The 19,668-nt window shown below is 41.6% G+C and overlaps 1 protein-coding gene across 1 annotated transcript in view; it reads right to left on the bottom strand.

Annotated features, from left to right (window-relative positions):
* Positions 1-19,668, bottom strand: part of LOC308280795 (glutamate receptor ionotropic, NMDA 2A-like) — a gene marked incomplete at both ends in the record, with an annotated part of 238,007 nt that overhangs the window by 97,478 nt on the left and 120,861 nt on the right. Inside the window, one exon of the mRNA XM_080720958.1 lies at positions 14,707-14,912. Coding sequence (XP_080577084.1) covers positions 14,707-14,912 — 206 coding nt within the window. The remainder of the gene's footprint in view (positions 1-14,706; positions 14,913-19,668) is intronic.

Genomic DNA, 19,668 nt, shown 5'->3' with positions numbered 1-19,668 from the left:
GTGTGTGTGTGTGTGTGTGTGTGTGTGTGTGTGTGTGTGTGCGTGTGCGTTGAGTCGGTGTATGTGAGAATAGAAGAGTGCTTATATGCATGAGCGTGTGCATGTGTGCGTACATGTGTGTGTGTGTGTGTGTGTGGGAGGCGGAGAGTCAAATGTTAGATAGCATTTCCCCATCAGCATTCTCCATCGATTTCTTTCGCCATATTCATGCCTAACGGACCAGTCAGTGGTGCAGTGCGAACGCCCTCACACATACACACACGGACGCACACGCACACACAGGTGATTGGTTGGGACACATTACTGTTGATTTTATGTATTATCTTCTATGCACATAATACTATGTATTATTCGTCGTCATGCCTGACGAAGACCCTTTCATGGGTCGAAACGTTGCCTAATAAAATCCCCCTGGGAGCTTCAGACAGTGTGCTGGCCTTCTTCTATCTCTATGTACGTATTTTTGCTCAGCACCCGGAATGTTTTTTGTAAGATGTGCGTGCTCATTTGACTTCTAATACGTTACATATATGACCAACACAATTAATTTGCAAGTGTGACTCACAACCACACTTGCAAAAATAATTCTGTCCTTGTCTCTTTTATGCCCATACCGGTATATTGAGATCCCTGATGTCATCAATACTGTATCTGGGAAAGCCCATATATGGACATATTGTGTCAGTCCCTGTTGTTTTGCTTCTCGCCCTTAGGGCGTTCGGGACTTTCACCCTGACTACCGTGCTGCTTTGACAACTCAATTTCCCCCAGGATCAGTAAAGGTCGGTCTGTCTGTCTGTCTGTCTGTCTGTCTGTCTGTCTGTCTGTCTGTCTGTCTGTCTGTCTGTATGTCTACTGATAGAACGCTCATTCAGTTAACCCACATTTACGCAATCACTAAAACCAACACAAAATTCCACGCAAGATTGAGTGCACACATACGCGTTTTACAGTACTTAAAGTACACGCACTCAGCCTGCCCAAAAAAATGCAGCGGCTTTGAAAGCCGCAGAACAGCCGTTCAAAGTTGTTGAGAGAGTGAGATAACAGGCCATTACGGGTGTGCAATTTAGCAGACACTCTTCATCCAGAGCAACTTAAGTGGAAGATCTGAGCGAGTCAATGACATGAAAACCCAGTCTGTAAAACGACAAGGTATAAACGGTGATGTAAGCAGAGCGAAAAGTAAGCAATTTAGTGCTTCAAAGACACGAGGATACCAGATAAATATCAAACGAACACAGCCGAATCCATATGGTTACTTTAGCTCAGAGAGTGTACAAATGTAAGCAGTGGACCTGGGTTACATTTTGGTACAAACACACACTGAGTTAAAATGATACATTAACCCAGGAGATTTTAATTTGTAAATCACTCAAGTACAGCGCAAAGAAAACAATGAAGAGCTAAAAGTAACGTAATAAATCAAACCTACAGTAGCTTAAAGGAGTAGTCAAGAAATACTTATTTTCTATCTATACACACCCCATGAAGCCTTTAAATCATGGAGATAGTTTTAGTTTTTGTTGCATTTCTAAGCCAATAATTTGATGACCAGGTCATCTGTCAACAGGAGACTCAGTAGGAGACCCTTTGAGCCGGTAGGAGACTCAATTCAATTTTCAATTCAATGGAGCTTTATTGGCATGAAAGAGAAAATATACGTTTACAAATATACGTTTGCATTGCCAAAGCAAGTGTCAAAAAAACGTTCAGGATTCGCAATTCTTACGCAAAAGTAGCAGATCTACAAGCCGAGGATCTGCCACTTTTGATGCTTTTGTGTGACGCTGTCAATCAAGTATAGGGCGGTAATTCATGTGGGAAAAACCCCCCAGAAAAAACAAACAAACACAGAAAGTTACAATATGGAGATAGGAGATTTCTGCCTGACAACAGTGATGATTTATTCCATAATGTGAATAGAGAGTGAGTTTCATATTATGGAGGTGGCGGCAGGTGAGAAGGCCCTGTCACCCCCAGGCTCTGAGGTGGTGACGGCTTGGGCCATGGGGACCACCAGGAGCCAGGAGGTGGACGCCAGCGGACCCTGAAGGGGGAGGGGGCATGGAGGTCAGAGAGGGAGCGAGGGGAGGGGGGGCTCACATTGTGTGAGTGAGGAGAATGTTGAAGTGTGTTCATAATCATGTGTTTGTGTGTGCAGGGACGTGCAGAGAATGTTAGAGAGGCAGGGGCTGAAATGTCTAAAAGGGCCTTTTGGTGAAAATATTGAAAATAGCAGACCTCCAAGCTCACAACGCGTCGCAGCGTGACGTGTTGTGAGCTTGACAACACACTGAACTAAGCATAATCAAGTCAATAATGGAGATGTGGCGTAACGCCATGGATTTCTATACAGAGAGGGCGATTCTTTCAACATAAGATGCTGCATTCAAGTTCAGGAGAGTTTGGACAAGGCAATTCTCGTGAATGCTGCATGGCATGGAAAGAGGGCATTTGCATTTCTTTCACCATCGTAAAAACTGCATTCATGGTCTAGAGAGGGCACTATTTACAGACGGGTAAAAGGGCAGGGGCTCAAGCCCCCTTTAATGTTTGTGTGCACGTGCCTGGTTCATGTGTTTGTGTGTGTGTGAGAGAGAGGGCCAGTGAAGGTCGTGCATGGAGCACTGGGGGTGATGTGGTCTCTGGAGTGGTGGAGTACCGAGGTTAGGAATTACATTTGGTTTTGACCTTTTCTTTTCAATTTCAGTTCAGCTTGGATTATTATGAGTGGGTTGTTTGCATATTTATTTTATTGTTTTTCTTTTTTTCCTGGATTCATGAGCCAAATAATTTACAAATTAAAGGAGTAGTTCAATCAATTTATTTTCTATCAATTATACAATCCATTAAGCCTTGATATCATGGTAATTTATTTGTCATTTTATTTTTTGCATTCCTGAGTCAATAATTAATGAATGAATGGGTCATCTGCCAGTAGGAGATTCAGATAGGACCGGACACTCACGCACGCACGCACGCACGCACGCACGCACGCACGCACACACGCACACACACACACACACACACACACACACACACACACACACACACACACACACACACACACACACACACAGGCAGACACACACAGGCAGACAGGCACGCACGCACGCTCACACGTGCACATGTGGTGTCGCTATTTGTAAATGATCACTTAACTTCACATCGAACACATTCAGCGGTTAATTAATTGGCAGCCGTAGCATGCCATGCGATGCGTACACAAGCACCAAAAAGCCACTATACATAACACTGCATAACAAGCAGAACAAGTGTATTTCTGTGCAGGGCACCATCCTGGCCTAAAACTGGAGTGTTGTCAACATGCATAATAGACTATTAGTGAGAGTCATTTCAGTGCTTGTGGCAGGTTGCCAGCTCCAACCTAACTATAGCGGGTGATTGCAAAAAAAATAAAAAAGACAAATCTATAGGTCCTGGCAGTGAAGAAAAAAGCAATACATTTTTTACTTTAGTAAAAGTATCAATACCCCATTGTAGAAATACTCTGTCACAAGTAAAAGTCTGGTGTTCAAAATTGACTCGAGTAAGAGTACAAAAGTATTGGCGTCGAAGCATACTTAAAGTACCAGTAAGACTCCCTAATCGGGAGATAAGCGACCGTCGGGTCACATGTATACACGCAGCCTCGTGGTGGCGCTAGAACAGGGGCATGTGAGAAATCCCATTTCACAAACTGTTCGTCATGTTGGGCACAGTGTTTCCACCCTTAGATACCAGGGCATTGAACAGGTCAAATGCCCTAGAAGAGGTGGTGATATAAACAGACTATTATTGCAGCGGGAGTCTTTTTGGATTTTCACCCTTAATACCATGTCTCCTAAGGGTATGAATGAAGATTTTTATATCAGCCATTTCCTATAATTGTCACTCTGTACCTCCATCCTTGGTGCATCTATTTACCTTGCACTTTTGTACTGTTTCTCTTGTTGCCAAAAAAAGAAGAAAAAATAACAAAAAATATGATTTTCTAGATTTTTATTATTCCTTTTGTAATAATCATGTCTTATCTGTTTGTTTGTTTCACTGTTGTGTATTGAAATATGATGATGAACACTGTATCACTGATATTGTATACTTGGTTACCTTGCTGTGTTGTTCCACCCCCTGCTGACGTGACTTATGGGTGTCTCCATAAAAGTGGGTTGGTGACACACAGCGCGGGTTTTGACCAGATGAAGAGCTTGTAGCTCGAAACGTCGTCAATAAATATTCAGTAATTTGGAGCAGAGTGTGCGGGTTTCCTTTTGTCTATTGTGCTATTTTTCACCCAGCACCTCACCAAGAGATGTGCGTATTTTTCTACTTTTGATCAACAAGTTCGTCATGTATACACATCTTTTGAGAATGTTTTAAATGGCCGAAATGTAGGGCTGAAGTGGTTAATGTATGTTTTGTAATAATAATCCAAATCTACAAAGTAACTAGTAACTACATGTTTCAATGAATTGTACTGGAGTAGAAGTGCAATATTTGCCTCTGAGATGTAGTGGAGTAAATGTTTAAGTACTGGAAATTGGAAATACTCCAGTAAAGTAAAACAAAAAAATACCTCAAAATTGTAGCTACTTACAGTAAGTACAGTACTTGAGTAAATGTACTTAGTTACTTTACACCAGTGGTTCCCAACCTTTTCAGGCCGTGGCCCCCAAAAATAAACCCCCCACTAAGAGTTGGGGAATTACATTTTGTATAACACGGTTCTATTGTGAAAATAGCCGATCTACATGCTCACAACGCCTCACAACGCGAAGCGTTGTGAGCATGTAGATCGGCTATTTTCACAATGTCTGCCTCTAATGTTTGACAATTTGGCCAATGTTTAATTTGTCATTTTAGAGGTATTAAAAAGTCACTTTAGAAATGTGCCGATACCCTCTATACACTTCAACTCTATGTTGGTTTGTTTACTGTTGAGTGAGAAAACAACATTAAGTTAATCATCTGGGGACCCACCCAAATAATTTGGTGACCCCCCTGGGGGTCCCGACCTACAGCTTGAGAACCACTGCTTTACACCAATGGCATAATGAGAGTCATTTCAGTGCTTGTGGCAGGTTGCCTGCTCCAACGCAACCTAGCAGTTAATTACCACAAAAAAGAAAAAGAAAATCTGACAAATCTAGGCCCCGCTAGGGCAGTTTTTTCATCTGCCGGGAGAGGTTGAGTTAAATGATAATCTTATAAATATCACTGTGTGCATGTCGATAAGAGAGGGCGCTTTGTCTTTGTTGTTATTGCTGTTGTCATATCAAGAGCTGGGGGGGAAAAAAAGCCTGGTGGCCTTTTTTCGCTTAGAAGCTCACAGCTCTAATGGATCTAAGTAATGTAAGCCCTGGCCTGTGGATGCTATACAGACTGAGTCACACGCTGCACGCATGCCAATGGGGCAGGCTGTATATTGTCGCTATCGGGCAAGAAACCTTGTATGTCAAAAAAATATGAAAACGCTTGAATCCGTAGACCGCAGAGGTGGGCAACTTTGATGATGGCGAGGGCCACTATATTTCCACCTTCAATCGAGAGGGCCACATTGCATATTGCTACGTCCTACTTTGTCATTCTAGTAGTATCTCATACAAAAGATGCAAAAATAGCAGATCTACAAGCTCAAAGCGCATCGCAGCACGATGCGTTTTGAGTTTGTAGATCGGCTATTTTTTGCTTCTTTTGAATTGGAATCCTGAAGTATTTTTTGTTTTTTAATTGGAATCCTGAAATGTAACATTTTGATTTCTTTTTAAATGCATTTAGTTATATACTCATGTTAACTTTATGAACCTAAATACAAAAACAATGGACATAAAAATATAATACTATAATAATACTACTATACTAGTCATTAATTAAGCTACTAATATAGACTGATGGAATTAAAGCAGACCATGGTTGTAATTGTAACAGCTGAAATCAATAATATACCAGTATTCTGGTATTAACCAGTGGGCCGCATTAAGTGAAGGTGGGGGCCGCATGTGGCCTCCGGGCCGCCAGTTGCCCATGTGTATGCCGTAGACCAAGCATCACCACCAGGTATTCCTGAACGTAACCTCAGTAAAACTATGCCTAAACCTACAAAATTATTAAGTCAAGTGGATGGTAGCGTTCACACCAACTATAAAAAAAAGAAAATACAATGGTGAGCGATATAGTTATAGTTATCTTTATAGTTATCGTGCCCAGTGGGAATGGAGCTTAAAACTAAACAAAAAAAAGCAAAGCAAAAGACTACGAATAAACTAAATCAAAGTCCACAACGTTAACAGATGAACTTGACCATGTTTGTGTCCGTTTGGGCGACAGTGGGCCTTGCCTGCCAGCTGCTGCTGCTGTTCATGACTGTTGTTTGTTTTGTCAGTGCGACAGGCAGACAGACAGTGGACCACCTTGTCATAGTTTTCCCACAATTAATAATACATGCAGCAGAACTCCTGCTGCAGAGCGCTCTGGGGAACAACAGAGTTTTTTTGGACGTGTTGCCACTTCTGGAATGAGTTTTTGATTAAAGCCAATGAGGCTGGCATGTCTTTTCGGGGTGCAACACGACTTGCTTCCATAAATGCTTGTGAACAATGGGATTCTTTTTTCAGAAAACCCAGAAAGGGTACCCCCCCATTTAAAAAAGAAATAATAATACAATAAAATACAGAAAATAACAAGATCTACAAGCTGCAGCAGTACTCTTTTTTTACTTCTTTCTTTTTTTTTCTTTTTTTACTTCTTTTTTTTTTAAGTAAATGGGTCTTACTGTAAGTGCTTAAAATGAAACGGCAACTGCATTTGTTTAAAATTCATTCATTAGAGCATCACTGGAGGTTTTTGGGGACAAAATTATCCTCACTAGCTGCTGCAAAGATAAACTATGCGAAGCTGGCTGGCAAATTGATATCTTTTATAGTGCCGGAGGCCAGAAGTGCTTACAGGCCAGCACACCAGCATTCTTTTTCATTTCTCCTTATTGAGATGCTTTGCAGCGGTTTTAGGATAATTATCTGCACTTTAATGAGTGCAAAATTCTGCAATTTGCTTCTTTTTTTTTCTGTCTGTCTCTCTGCCTCTCTCTCTCTCTCTCTCTCTCTCTCTCTCAGACATCTGAAGAGGCCAGCTGGGGAGACTCCGCTGAGAAGCTACCACAAGAGCCCAGAGGAGCAACTTTGGAGAAGGGATGGTGTGACAACTTTCTTACATTTGCATGGTTGTCTCGCTGAAAGCCCAATAGACTTATTTTCTAGAGGTATAATGTGCTCTCAGAGAGAAGATGACAGTACAAACCAATTGCGGGCCACTAATAAGCAGGAAATAGAAACCAAAAAGGCGCCGAGCAACAACAGTCTGCAGTTTTAATTAGCTTTGACACGGGGAAGAGGGGATTGGAGAGTCTTTTCTCTTTCCACATTAGGCTGGTCCCCCCCTGTACGCTGCAGGGCTGTGTCTAGACGTTATACTCCCCCTTCAACTGTACAATCCTGATTATTACAGTGCAGGCGTGCATCTCCTTAGTGCCACTCGATAAGTCCAGACAGATTTAGACAATCATCTTGGATTAGCCCATGGTCGCGGATCACATTAAGCCATCCAGAACGAGTACACATTATTGAGTATCATTATTTTATGCTTTAACTATTAAAAAATAGCAGATATACAAGCTCGCAGCGCGGCACCGAGTGCCGCGCTGCGAGCTTGTAGATCTGCTATTTTTGAAAAATCGTGAAAATTAGAATTTTGACCTGATTCTATAAGTGTCTTTTGAATCCTTCTAAGGTTTTTTGAAAAACCTATGTTTCTATGGCAGCAATCTGGCCAGCCATCGTCAAAGAAAAGGTCCTTTTCACTTAACTGGAGCTCAGTTAGTCTGTTCTTGAGAGACTACTATGTCAGTGGTTCTCAAACCTTTTCATGTGAAGGGCCGCCAAAATGATATGTATTTGTCCACGGACCCCCATCTCAAAATATTTAGTTCCAGGGACCACCCAGAAGCAAAATTTGAGTTACAAACGTTCACTTTGAACATATATATATTCAAAGATTTGCACACATTTTCACAACTTTTTCAAAAATAGTAGATCTACAAGCTCGCAGCGCGGCACTCGGTGCCGCGCTGTGAGCTTGTATATCTGCTATTTTTCACTGGTTAAAGCATTCAATATTTCTAGGCCTAAATGGCTTAAAAATGTCTTATCACAATGATGGAAATATAATAACAGGAATTTGTTGACGCCGAGACAGGCGTGAGTGACACAAGACGCACATATCGACAGTTTACTTACATCGTCTATAGCACTGGTTCTCAAACTCATTCATGTCAAGGACCCCCGAATGTACGTATATGTATTGGTTTTGTGCCAGGGACCCCCTAGGAAGAGAATGTTTATGTAAAACATTCTCACAAGCTGTGAGGTTGTGGATCTGCTATTTTTGAAAAGCCGACATAAAGAAATTGTTAAAGTGGTTAAAATGTGTTGATGCTATGTTAACTACTTTAGCTGGGGACGCCCTGCTATTTTCAAATGATTTGAAAACTCGAGATGGGACATTCTGCATAATGGGTACTTTCTACTTTTGTACTTGGAAGTACTGTATATATATTTGATGTTCTACTTTTACCCAAGTCAATTTAAAATTTCCTTGTAACAGAGTATTTCTACATTGCAGAATTGATACTTTTACTGAAGTAAGGAATTTGAGTACTTTTTCCACCACTGGACACTTGGTGGCAAGGCATTTCAAATGTCCCAACTGTTTCACTTCGGCATTGTTCTGAGACCAGGGACGTGCTGGCCATTTGGGAAAAGCGGGACAACTACCGAACGGCCGGTTCATTCCCGGCCGGTCCAGGCCGGCCATTAGGAAAAAATTAAAAATAAAATGTCGGACTTCGTTCCATTTTGAGGGCTGGGCTGTCAACAAAGTAAATCGTCACTGTCGGGCAAAAACCTTGTATCTCCAAGTTTCAAATTTGTAATTTTTTTCGCAAAGCAAAGCCCTGCTTCATCATACAAGGCTGTCGCACAAAAGTAGTGAAAACAGCAGATCTACAAGCACACAACGCCTCGCAGCGCGAGGCGTTGTGTGCTTGTAGATCGGCTGTTTTCACTAGTTTAAATCATTTTTAAAATGATAAATACAAAACAAACGGTTTTGGACATACAAGGTTTACACCCGACAACGACAAAATATAACTCATGTAATTGGCCCACTGGCTTGTCTCAAATCTTTGAGTAGCAATGAGGGCCTCTCCAACTCTTTTTCCCGGGCTGAATCAGGGGCCCAGCATGTAACCCTAACTCTGTCTGAGACTAAAAAGGTGCAGTTACTTGGAAGGCCTTTCTTTACTGTACTACACCTATAGTAGGCCTTTACTGTAGATGCAATCTATCATTCTGCCCCCACACAGTTATTACAATACACATCGCATCCATCACTGTATCCTTTACAGTGAAGGTTTTTCTGTTATGGGGAACACCACAACAGCGTTGTTTTTTTGTTATCCATTAGCTTACTTACTTCTCTCCGGGTCATAAAGCGAACTCTGGAAGGTGCCGATCTGCTACTTTGATGCTTTTGTGTGACGCTGTAGTATGATCAAGTAGGGCATTCATTTACCAAAATAATAAATAATAATACAATAAAAATAGCAAAATATGAAAATATGAAAATAAGAGGTTTCTGCCCGACAGCAACAATATATTAACTCATTTCCTGCGATCCCCGTAGAAACCGGAGATTTCCCGCTGTACCACTCTGCGATGCCCGTCGATCCCGGAAATGTAATTAGCTTTAATCATTATGAAACAATTAAAAGTATGGTCGCTGTATATAGCCGCTTCGGAGACTTTAGGCCCGCCTCCTAACTGTATCCCGTATTTCCTGTTTAGACCGGATCTAGGTTTCCATATCCGGTCTGAGAGCCAATCGCAGCTTCCGTCCCATAGGTTTGCGTTGTAAACAGAGGAAGGAGCTGGACGGTCATATAATCGTCTTTTTTCACGCGTTTCTTTTTATTTGATAGCTGTTTGATTCTTGTGCCTGCCTGGCATATGATCCGCGCACATATCGTCTGCTATGTGCGCGAACGTGTCCACGTGTTACCATAGCGGACAGCTGGCTGTTTCCAATGTTTTCTTATGTAAATACTGGCGCTTACAGCAGGATACTGCCTGGCAACGGATTTGTCTATTCCAATGGATTTCTTTTTATTCGAAAGCTGTCATCTTGTCTACCGGTCTACTACATGAGTCGCGCACAGATCATGCACTATGCGTGCACGTGCCCACGTAAAAAGGTAAGGACAATTTGGCAGGAAAACAGTTCAGCATATGTTTAAAATAGCAGCATATGAGTTAAAGACATGGTGCCGGGATTTATTTCCCCCCAAAACATAATCGTCAGATTATTATGATTATACTTGGAGGATTTTTTTTAGAGAAGTGTACAGAAAGTGTTAAAATTATGTTTTTATGTGGCCACACCCACCTGTTCATTAAGTATGCCTGATTGGGTGGTGACCCAGCTGAATTTAGCCACACCCACAGTGTTGTTGGATGGTAAAAAGTGGATGGGAGGATATTATGATGTCATTAAATCTGTGTATTTCAATCGGGCCTTTTGACTGAGAGGCTTCCAGCTTTCAGGAAGTAACCAAAAATACACAGGGAAGACATATTTGCATACTAACCACACCTGTGGGTCTATAAGAGTAATGTTAACTCCATAGACACATACAAAACAAGAAAAGTACAAAACTATGGCACCACCTCTTTAACTCTCCTACTGCCAGATCATTTATTTATTTATTGGGTCTGGCGCCATCAAAAAGCGGCTTACCTTTGCGACGTTATAGTAGATAGACAGACAGACATTTATTTATTTATTTTTATTTTTTTTGGTTGTGCAATAGTGCACTTTGGTCTGCCAGGCAGCAGAGGGCGGCGTCATGCGAGAATGAATGTGAATTGTCCTGCTATGTGTTGCCGTACATTCAGAGCAGTCACTGGCTACAGAGCCTCCGGGCCAGAGGAAATCAACAAGGAAGTGAATTGTTCTCCGTTGATCTAACGCATAATGGATTTTTTACACCATCACAGCGGAAAATGTGTTTACAGTAAACGGCCGCGCGACGCCTCATCAGCTTACAGTCATCAGACGAACGAACCGAACGAGCGCCGTATTGGCATCGACGTTCTGTAAAAAATGGGGCGAGCGTTATCGTTCGAAGCGTGGGGAGAGTTAAGCGTGTTACCAAATGTCATGCATGTGATACTTACTACTACTACTATCATACTTGTCACTGCACTTGTTTGTTATTTTCCTTTGTGTTCAGCTATTTTCCTTTCTTTTCTGCTTCTGTTTAGGTGTGTTTAAAAGTGTGTAACCGAGAAAGGCAATGTGGGTCCTCCAAGAATAAATAAATAAAGGTTAAATAAAGACTGAATACAAAAGTAAGTAATACATGCTGCTCGGTTAAGTCTTCCCTGGGTAAAAAGGCAACAACAAAAGAAGATGAAAATGTGGTGCTATAAATAAAAAGCCACAAGCTCAAAGTATAGAACAAACGGCCAAAGCAAATGTCATGGTGGTTTCCTTATTAGCTCTACACCCCCCACTGAATCCCTGTCGCCTTCTCACAAAACACCCTCACATGCACAGTGATGCTCGTTGTCGCTGTCGGGTGGAAACCTTGTATGTCCAAAATAATAAAATAATTTTCCAAAAAAGAGGAAAAAAGAAGAACCAGTGTTCCCATGTAGTTATTATTTAGGTTCAAGTTTCAAGGTTGTGCTTTATTGTTGTTGTACATGTACCGTACATAAGAGTAAAGCTTCTTTCCCACCGGACGCGATAAAGATAAAGATAAAGATATGTCAGTGTTCATATCAATTATGAAGGGCTTTATCATGTGGTGCCATCAACTTCAATTGAAAACGATATATTTTTTATCGTTATCGCGGCCAGTGGGAAAGGGCCTTAAAACCTAATTTTGTTTGACTTTTTTCAAGCAATGCACCAGCATAGCTGATAATAATAATAGAGTGCGAAAAAGAGAAGAAAAAACAACAACAACAACAGGAACATCAGAGTATGAACACGTGACATGATCTTGGTATATTATATACACCAACAACTTTTTTTTTTATGTCACAAGCTCTTATCAATATCTCTAAAACCCAAGGACACTTTAGAACATTATGCAAGGCAAGCTCACAATACGTTGCATAAACATGAAAAAAAAGTATGGGAAATGAATACCAAATGTCTAGTAAATACTGAAAGTATGGAGATACAAGGTTTCTGCCCCGGCGGCGACAGCATTCACAAGTGGCCTTGGTTTTCTGTTTAGATGCATTTTAACAAGTGCATCATGGTAATGTAGAGGAAACAGATCGCCTCTGTCGGGTGGAAAACTCATACTGTACGTCCAAAACTGTTACTTTTAAGGATTAACATTTTTTAAAAATCAGCAAAAGCAGCAGATCTACAAGCTTGAAACTCGGCGCTTCCCGCCACGTTTCGAGCTTGTGGATCTGCTACTTGCGGTGCTTTTGTGTGACCCTGTAGACTAGTAAATGATTACGTGGGGATTTGATTTGCGAAAAACACACATAAAGTTGGAATATGGAGATAAGAGGTTTCTGTCCGGCAGCAATGGTATACTGTGCACAAAACAATGCAAATGAGATGCACATTGTCACAACATCACAGCATCAAACAAGAGAAGATGCAGAAAACAGCAACCAGCAAGATCTGTGTGCGTGTAGGTGTGTGTGCATGTATGTGTGCGTGTAGGTGTGTGCATGTATGTGTGTGTGTGTGTGTGTGTGTAGGTGTGTGCATGTATGTACAGTATGCTTGTAGGGTGCAGAAAACAGCAACCAGCAAGATCTGTGCGTGTAGGTGTGTGTGCATGTATGTGTGCGTGTAGGTGTGTGCATGTATGTGTGTGTGTGTGTGTGTGTGTAGGTGTGTGCATGTATGTACAGTATGCTTGTAGGGTGTGTGCATGCATGTGTGCGTGTATGTGTGTGCATGTATGTGTGTGTGTGTGTGACGCTGTGCATGTATGTACACTACAGTATTGCGTGTGTGTGTGCATGTATGTGTGCGTGTAGGTGTGCATGTACTGTATGTGTGTGCATAGGTGAGTGTATGTATGTACATTATGCGTGTAGGGTGTGTGTGTGCATGTATGTGTGCGTGTAGGTGTGTGCATGTATGTGTGTGTAGTTGTGTGCATGTATGTGTGTGTGTGTGTGTGTGTGTGTAGGTGTGTGCATGTATGTACAATATGCGTGTAGGGTGTGTGCATGTACTGGTATGTGTGCATGTATGTGTGTACGTGCTTTTATTTCTTCAGAACAATATTTGACTGCATTCTATGCCGCAGAGACCGAAGACAGACACGCACGCACGCACGCACACGCACACACGCACGCACCACCCACAAGTCCACATAACAACAAAAAAAGGCATGAGAGAACAAAGCTGATAAAAGCTGCTTTAATCCCGACTTTATGACATCCACTGGTATAAAACACAAGTTAGCGCATGCACACACACACACACACGTGCACGCACACACATGCACGCACACACGTGCACTCACACACACACACACACACACACACACACACACACACACACACACACACACACACACACACACACACACACACACACACACACACACACACACACACACACACACACACACACGTGCTCACGTGATTTCAAAGATCTGTTGGGTTCAATGGTCTGTGTAGACTGAGACGGTTGAATGAATGTACACAATGGCTAATATCAATATGGCGGGATGTACAGTACATCTCCACTTTAAACAGTGCTGTCATCCCCTCCCTTCTCCTCGGCTCTCATCTCCCGCTGTCATCCGAACGCTATGAGACTTATGCAGCGCGGTATGCAGCATTCAAGAACAGACAAAGGGACGACCTCGAGACTTGTGAAAGACGAACCGAACAGTCATCCGACTTTGAAACTTCCGAGCAGGCATTTCCATTTCGTGATTTCATGACGGCATCTTCAGACAACTTACTGTAACAGAACAAAGCGCCGGAGCGTCACGGGGGCTAACGAATGCCCTTTTATCTACGATTAAACAAAGTGAGTAAGCACTCCGATGCCAAGTGCATCTTCATCACAGTCATGCAAGTCAGGCGAGGCACAGCATCGTTTTTCTTTAGTCTAATTATTATCCCTGTTTAGACTGGCATTTCCTATCCAGAGTCAGTTTTATGCAGACTGAGGAATGCGATTTGCCATTCAGTCTGCATGAAAAACTAGATAGGCCACAAATCACATTTGGGCTTGGCACTGGAGCAAACGAGCAAACTCTGACAATTAAAGCCTTTTTAATGCATGTAGGCAAATAACGTCACAACGTTTCGATGTCAATACATCTTCATCGGGTCGTACCATGAAGCAGAGGCTACAAATGGCTTAAAAAGTAGGTGAGGAACAGGGGCAAGCCCATTGCTCAGGCCCATTGCGCGGCCACGATTATTACATAATCGTCTAATCGCAATTATTTGACATAATCGCAATTATTTGACATAATCGCAATTATTTTATCATAATCGTTTTGTCATAATCGTGAATCGCTATAACCGCAATCATTTGATTGACAATGAATCGTCATGTAAAATGTCATAGCGGTGACGGCCCTACCTGCGCAGGGCGCTGGGCGGGAGCTTCCCCGGGCTCCTGTCTCCTGGTTGGCTGTAGCAGCTGCCCATGGCCTCTGGTAACTCCCCCTTCTCTCTCAGCATGGCGGTGGCTCCCGACACGATGATGCCCACGCCGTCTCGAACCCGCGTGTCCAGCGGGTAATCCCACTCGTCATACGACACCGAGATCATACCCAGCGGGAACATCTGTGGTGGAAGTACTTTATTACTTAAAAGCAGTGGTGGAAATAGTACTCAAATGTTTTACTTAAGTAAAATACTGCAATGTAGAAATACTCTGTTACAAGTAAAAGTCCAGTATTCAAAATGTACTTTAATTTAAGAGCAAAAGCATTGGTATCAACTTAAAGTACCAAACGTGAAAGTACTCATTATGCAGAATGTCCCATTTCAGGTTTTCAAATGTGTACAAATATTTTGAAAATAGCAGATCTACAAGATTACAATGCGTCGTGATGCAACGCATTGTGAGTTTGTAGATCGGCTATTTTCTAATGGCCAAAATGTATATAGGGCTGAAGTTGGTAATATAAGTTTAGTAATAACAATCTAAATCTATGTACTGTATAGTAACTAAAACGTTCAAATAATTGTAGTGGAGTAAAAGTATAATATTTGGAACAGAGATGTAGTGGAGTACCTCAGACAGTTTTTAAGTTGCTTGATTCAGTATTTAGATCTATGCTATTTCAATTACTTTTAAAATTAGTTTTCTTTAATTTTCAGAGAAAAAAAGTAAAGAAAACACATGTATTAGGACAATTTCAGCACCAACCTAACATGGTTAAAATAGAATTTGGAGTTACAATGGGTTGGGTACGAAGGGGGCTTGTCTGATCAAATGAATATCAAACATCTAAATACCGTATCAAGCAATGTAAAAACTAGAAGCCTAGTAGACGATAAACTGACCCCAAACATGTTTGAAAGTGAAACATTGCAATTCGAATCCTTAAAAGTAACATTATTGGGCATATGAGGTTTATAATAAGGCTGGGCGATATTAGAAAAACCTTCGATATTCGATAATGTTGTTGAATACCTCGATATCGATATTATTCACGATATTAGTAAAAACAATTCTATCTTTTTTAATGCTTTTCTGCTTTAGGTCCACTGCCTGCCTAACCCAGATAATGAATAGCACATGCATGCACACTGCACAGTACACATAGAACAAAGACATGAAATGCCTTATTTCCATTTTTCAACAATGGTTTTATTGAAATAACCACACCTGGTTACAGATGGACTGCTTTTTTGCATGTGCTATGTGCATGGATATTATGTCTGTTAATTAATTTGACATATAGACCAATACCTCATTTCAAGCTGTCTTCTTCGATATGTATACCTTGCATGTTGATACCTCGATATCGATACATTTTCGCCCAGCCTTAGTTTATACCCGACAGTCAACGAGATATACTTTTCCTCCACTTGGATAGAGGAGGGGTTTTTGAACATATAAAGACACTGTAGGAAAGCTAGAGAGTTAGACAGTGATGGCGAGGAGGCGCAAGAGGAGGAGGAAGCTTATATTTGGCAGATTCTGGAATCTTCCGGCAGGTTTTGGCAGGAGGTGTCCGATTGTTTTGTTTTTTTGTGGGAAGAATGCAGACTAAACTACTATGTCATCCCGTCACATCAAGCGACAGCCTCGATGCGGGCCCGAAAAGTCCAGGCAGGCAGTTTAGCGACAGACAGGGTGTCGAGATAACGGGAGATAACTTTTCTATCGTTTTATACCACAACCAAGGCCCTGGGACAAAGAATACTCTCAGTACTCCCAGTACTTTTGAGTCAAAGTAAACGTAGATACTCCTGGTCAAAGATTACTCTACTTACAAGTGAAAGTTGTTCAGACAAATTTGCACTCCCGTTTGCACTACTTTCAACAAATTCTTGCTGCAATAGCCAAAAGAACGTGCTTAAAAAAATATTACAACATTACAAAGTGCATTTTCTTATTGTCAATACTGTACATCGCTGTGTCCATTTTTAGATTTTCCAAGAATTGTCAAAAGAATATCAATATGCGCTGCATTGTGGGCGCGTAAGTCGTTAATTCATTGGAGTAAAAGTATAATATTTGCCTCTGAGATGTAGTGGCGTAGAAGTAAAAGTACTGAAAATTGGAAACGCTCCAGCAAAGTAAAGTAAACACCACTGACTGCTAAGTCATCCAGTCACATCAAGCCACATACGGTCTGAAAAGTCCAGGCAGGAACTTTAGTTTAGCGACAGACAGACAGACGGCATATCGAGATACAGGAGGAAACCTTTATATCATTTCTCCACAGCCGGCTGAGACCAAACATGGCAGGCCTTAAGGACAACGCCGGTCCTCCCGGACCTTGGCAGCAAACAAACATCAGACATCAAAAAAGAAAATGTCGATGCCCGCGTTGCCTTATTTCCAGACAACATTTTCTGATTAGGGTCCGGGGCGAGTTGTTGTTTTCTTTTGGGTGGTGTGAGCAGTCGAGTGAATCCACCGTCCACTTCTCAGCTGCAGCCTCCCGAGGCTATGGTCAGAGAAGAGGCTGACATTTTTGTTCAAAATAGAATTTAAACTTAACTTTTTGTCTCGCCTCGGGTAACGTCATATGGATTAATCTGAAAGTCCATGTCAACATGCTAGGCCTGTCCACGTTGCGTTACGTTTGAGTTTTTCAAACTTCGATCGTTTGTTTGTTTGTTTTGCGACCATGGCTTGTCTGGAGGCCAAGGCGATGGATAGCTGACAGTTACACAGACAAGGGAAGAGGGAACAGGTGGTAAAAGATTTTAAGCTCAACCGCAATCAACATAATACAATATTAAAAATAAAAATGTTGGGATTTGTACACCTTGCTTTGATCCATGGGAAACAAAATGTAACTTATTCAGATAACAGTTGTAAACTGTAATACTGTCAGTGATGTTATTTGGCCAAGTGTCTGTATGCGTGGTAAGAATGCAAACAAAGTTGTCTGGGGTTTAAATAATGCAGACTTTAGATCTAAAAGAAAGAAAGAAAGAAAGAAAGAAAGAAAGAAAGAAAGAAAGAAAGAAAGAAAAGCAACACAAATAAAGCTTGTTCCTTTCAGGCTTCATTACTGACTTTCAGATTAGCTAGACAGAGAAGGAGGATGACTCCTTGCTCAAGCTGTCTGCCATGTTTATTACACAAAAGTGTAATTCTTCACTTATATCAACCATGCTGGAATGTAGTCCTATTATGTTCATTAAAAGGACTCACAGTCCCTTCATTTTATTTTCAGTTTAGTAAATCGAATCATCTTTTTCCTGCAGAGAAGGTTTCCTTGTTTGACAACATGACGTTGCACAGCGGGGCTACTAACTGTACTGACTGTGACTGGGATCAGTTAAAGGAGTAGTTCACCCCACAAAAAAATATTTTCTATCAATTTCACACTCCATCAAGTCTTGAATTCATGGAGACTTTTTCAGTTTTTGGCGCATTCCTAAAGGCCTGTCCATAGCATCTCCGGAATGTTCGAACTCTCATTGCTTCACAGAAGTTGGGAGGGACATAATCTTATGGTCGAAAAGGAAAGAAAGAAAGACCTTTTGATCGGTCAAAGTATGGACAGGCCTTAAGACAATAATTTGATGACCGACAAGGAGACTCCTTGAGTCTGACCTGTCATCAAATTATTGGATCAGGAACGCAACAAAAACTAAAAATCTTCACAAAATCAAGGCTTTGTGGGATGTGTAATTAAAATAGAAAAGAAGTGAACTACTCCTTTAACCTCCTGGTCACATGACAGGGGTGTGCAGCTGGCGGTAAAGCGAACCAAAGCGCCTCTGATGATCACATGGAAACAGTTTATTTTTTTATTTCTTTACCAGACCTTGTTTTTAAATCAAGTGTAAACTCTGCCCAGATGGTACATCAGTGGCCTGGGAGCCAGTCAACAAGCACATGCACCCTCTGGTGCTCATGTTTGCTCAAGACCATCCCACATGCAAACTGTCTGTGACGCCTTTTTTGGGGGCAACGTTCACTTTCGTCAAGCAGTGGGAATTGTCTCGTTTAGATTATAGTCTCCTCCAACATTCTGTGGCTCGCTATCCTGTCCGCTCTCTCTCACGGAGGAGGCCCACACAGGCAGACTGCAGGACTTGCAGACAGAATGTCCCGTGTCATGGGGAAAATCCGAAGGGCTTACACATTTTTCCCCCCTTTTTTTCTTCTTTAAATCCTGTCTCATCCAATATGACAGGGTCCAAAGTTTGCCAGCAGCGAGCGGCTCTGAAAAAGGTTCTGGCAGACAGTGTGTCCGAAAAGTTTGGTCTGAATCGAGTAGTTTGGCTGCACTTATCCCATTAAAACCCAGGAGAGTGTCATTTTCAATTTTTGCGTTGGCTATTCCAAAATGTCACATTTACAAGCGCTGCAAGCTTGTACATGTACAATATTTTAAAACAGTTTTTAGGAAACATCGTGAAAGTGATGTGAGAACTAACTGATTTAGAAGGTGAATCAGTATGGGATAATCTAAAGACACTACTTTACATCAGTGGTTCTCAAACCTGTGGGTTGGGACCCCCAAGGGGGTCCCCAAATGATTTTGGGGGGGTCCCCAGATGATGTACTTAATGTACAACACTGTTTTCTCAAGCAACAGTAAACAAACCAACATAAGTTTAAGTGTATAGAGGGTATCTGCACGTTTCTAAAGTGACAATTTAAGGAGTTTTTAATACCTCTAAAATGACAAATTAAACATTGGCAAAGTTTTCAAATATTAGAGGCAGAAATTGTGAAGATAGCAATTTTTACAATAGAACCGTAATATACAAAATATAATGCTTCAACTCTTAGTGCTCGTCAGGGTGGGGGGGTCCCCAGTTAAAATATGATTATTTTGGGGGTCGCGGCCTGAAAAGGTTGAGAACCACTGCTTTACATGACAAGCAGGGATGATAA

This window comes from Nannobrachium achirus, assembly GCF_963921795.1.
Source record: "Nannobrachium achirus genome assembly, chromosome: 3".
NCBI lineage: Eukaryota > Metazoa > Chordata > Actinopteri > Myctophiformes > Myctophidae > Nannobrachium > Nannobrachium achirus.
Note: the sequence above shows the minus strand (reverse complement) of the source record. Positions and strands in the feature narration are given on the sequence as shown.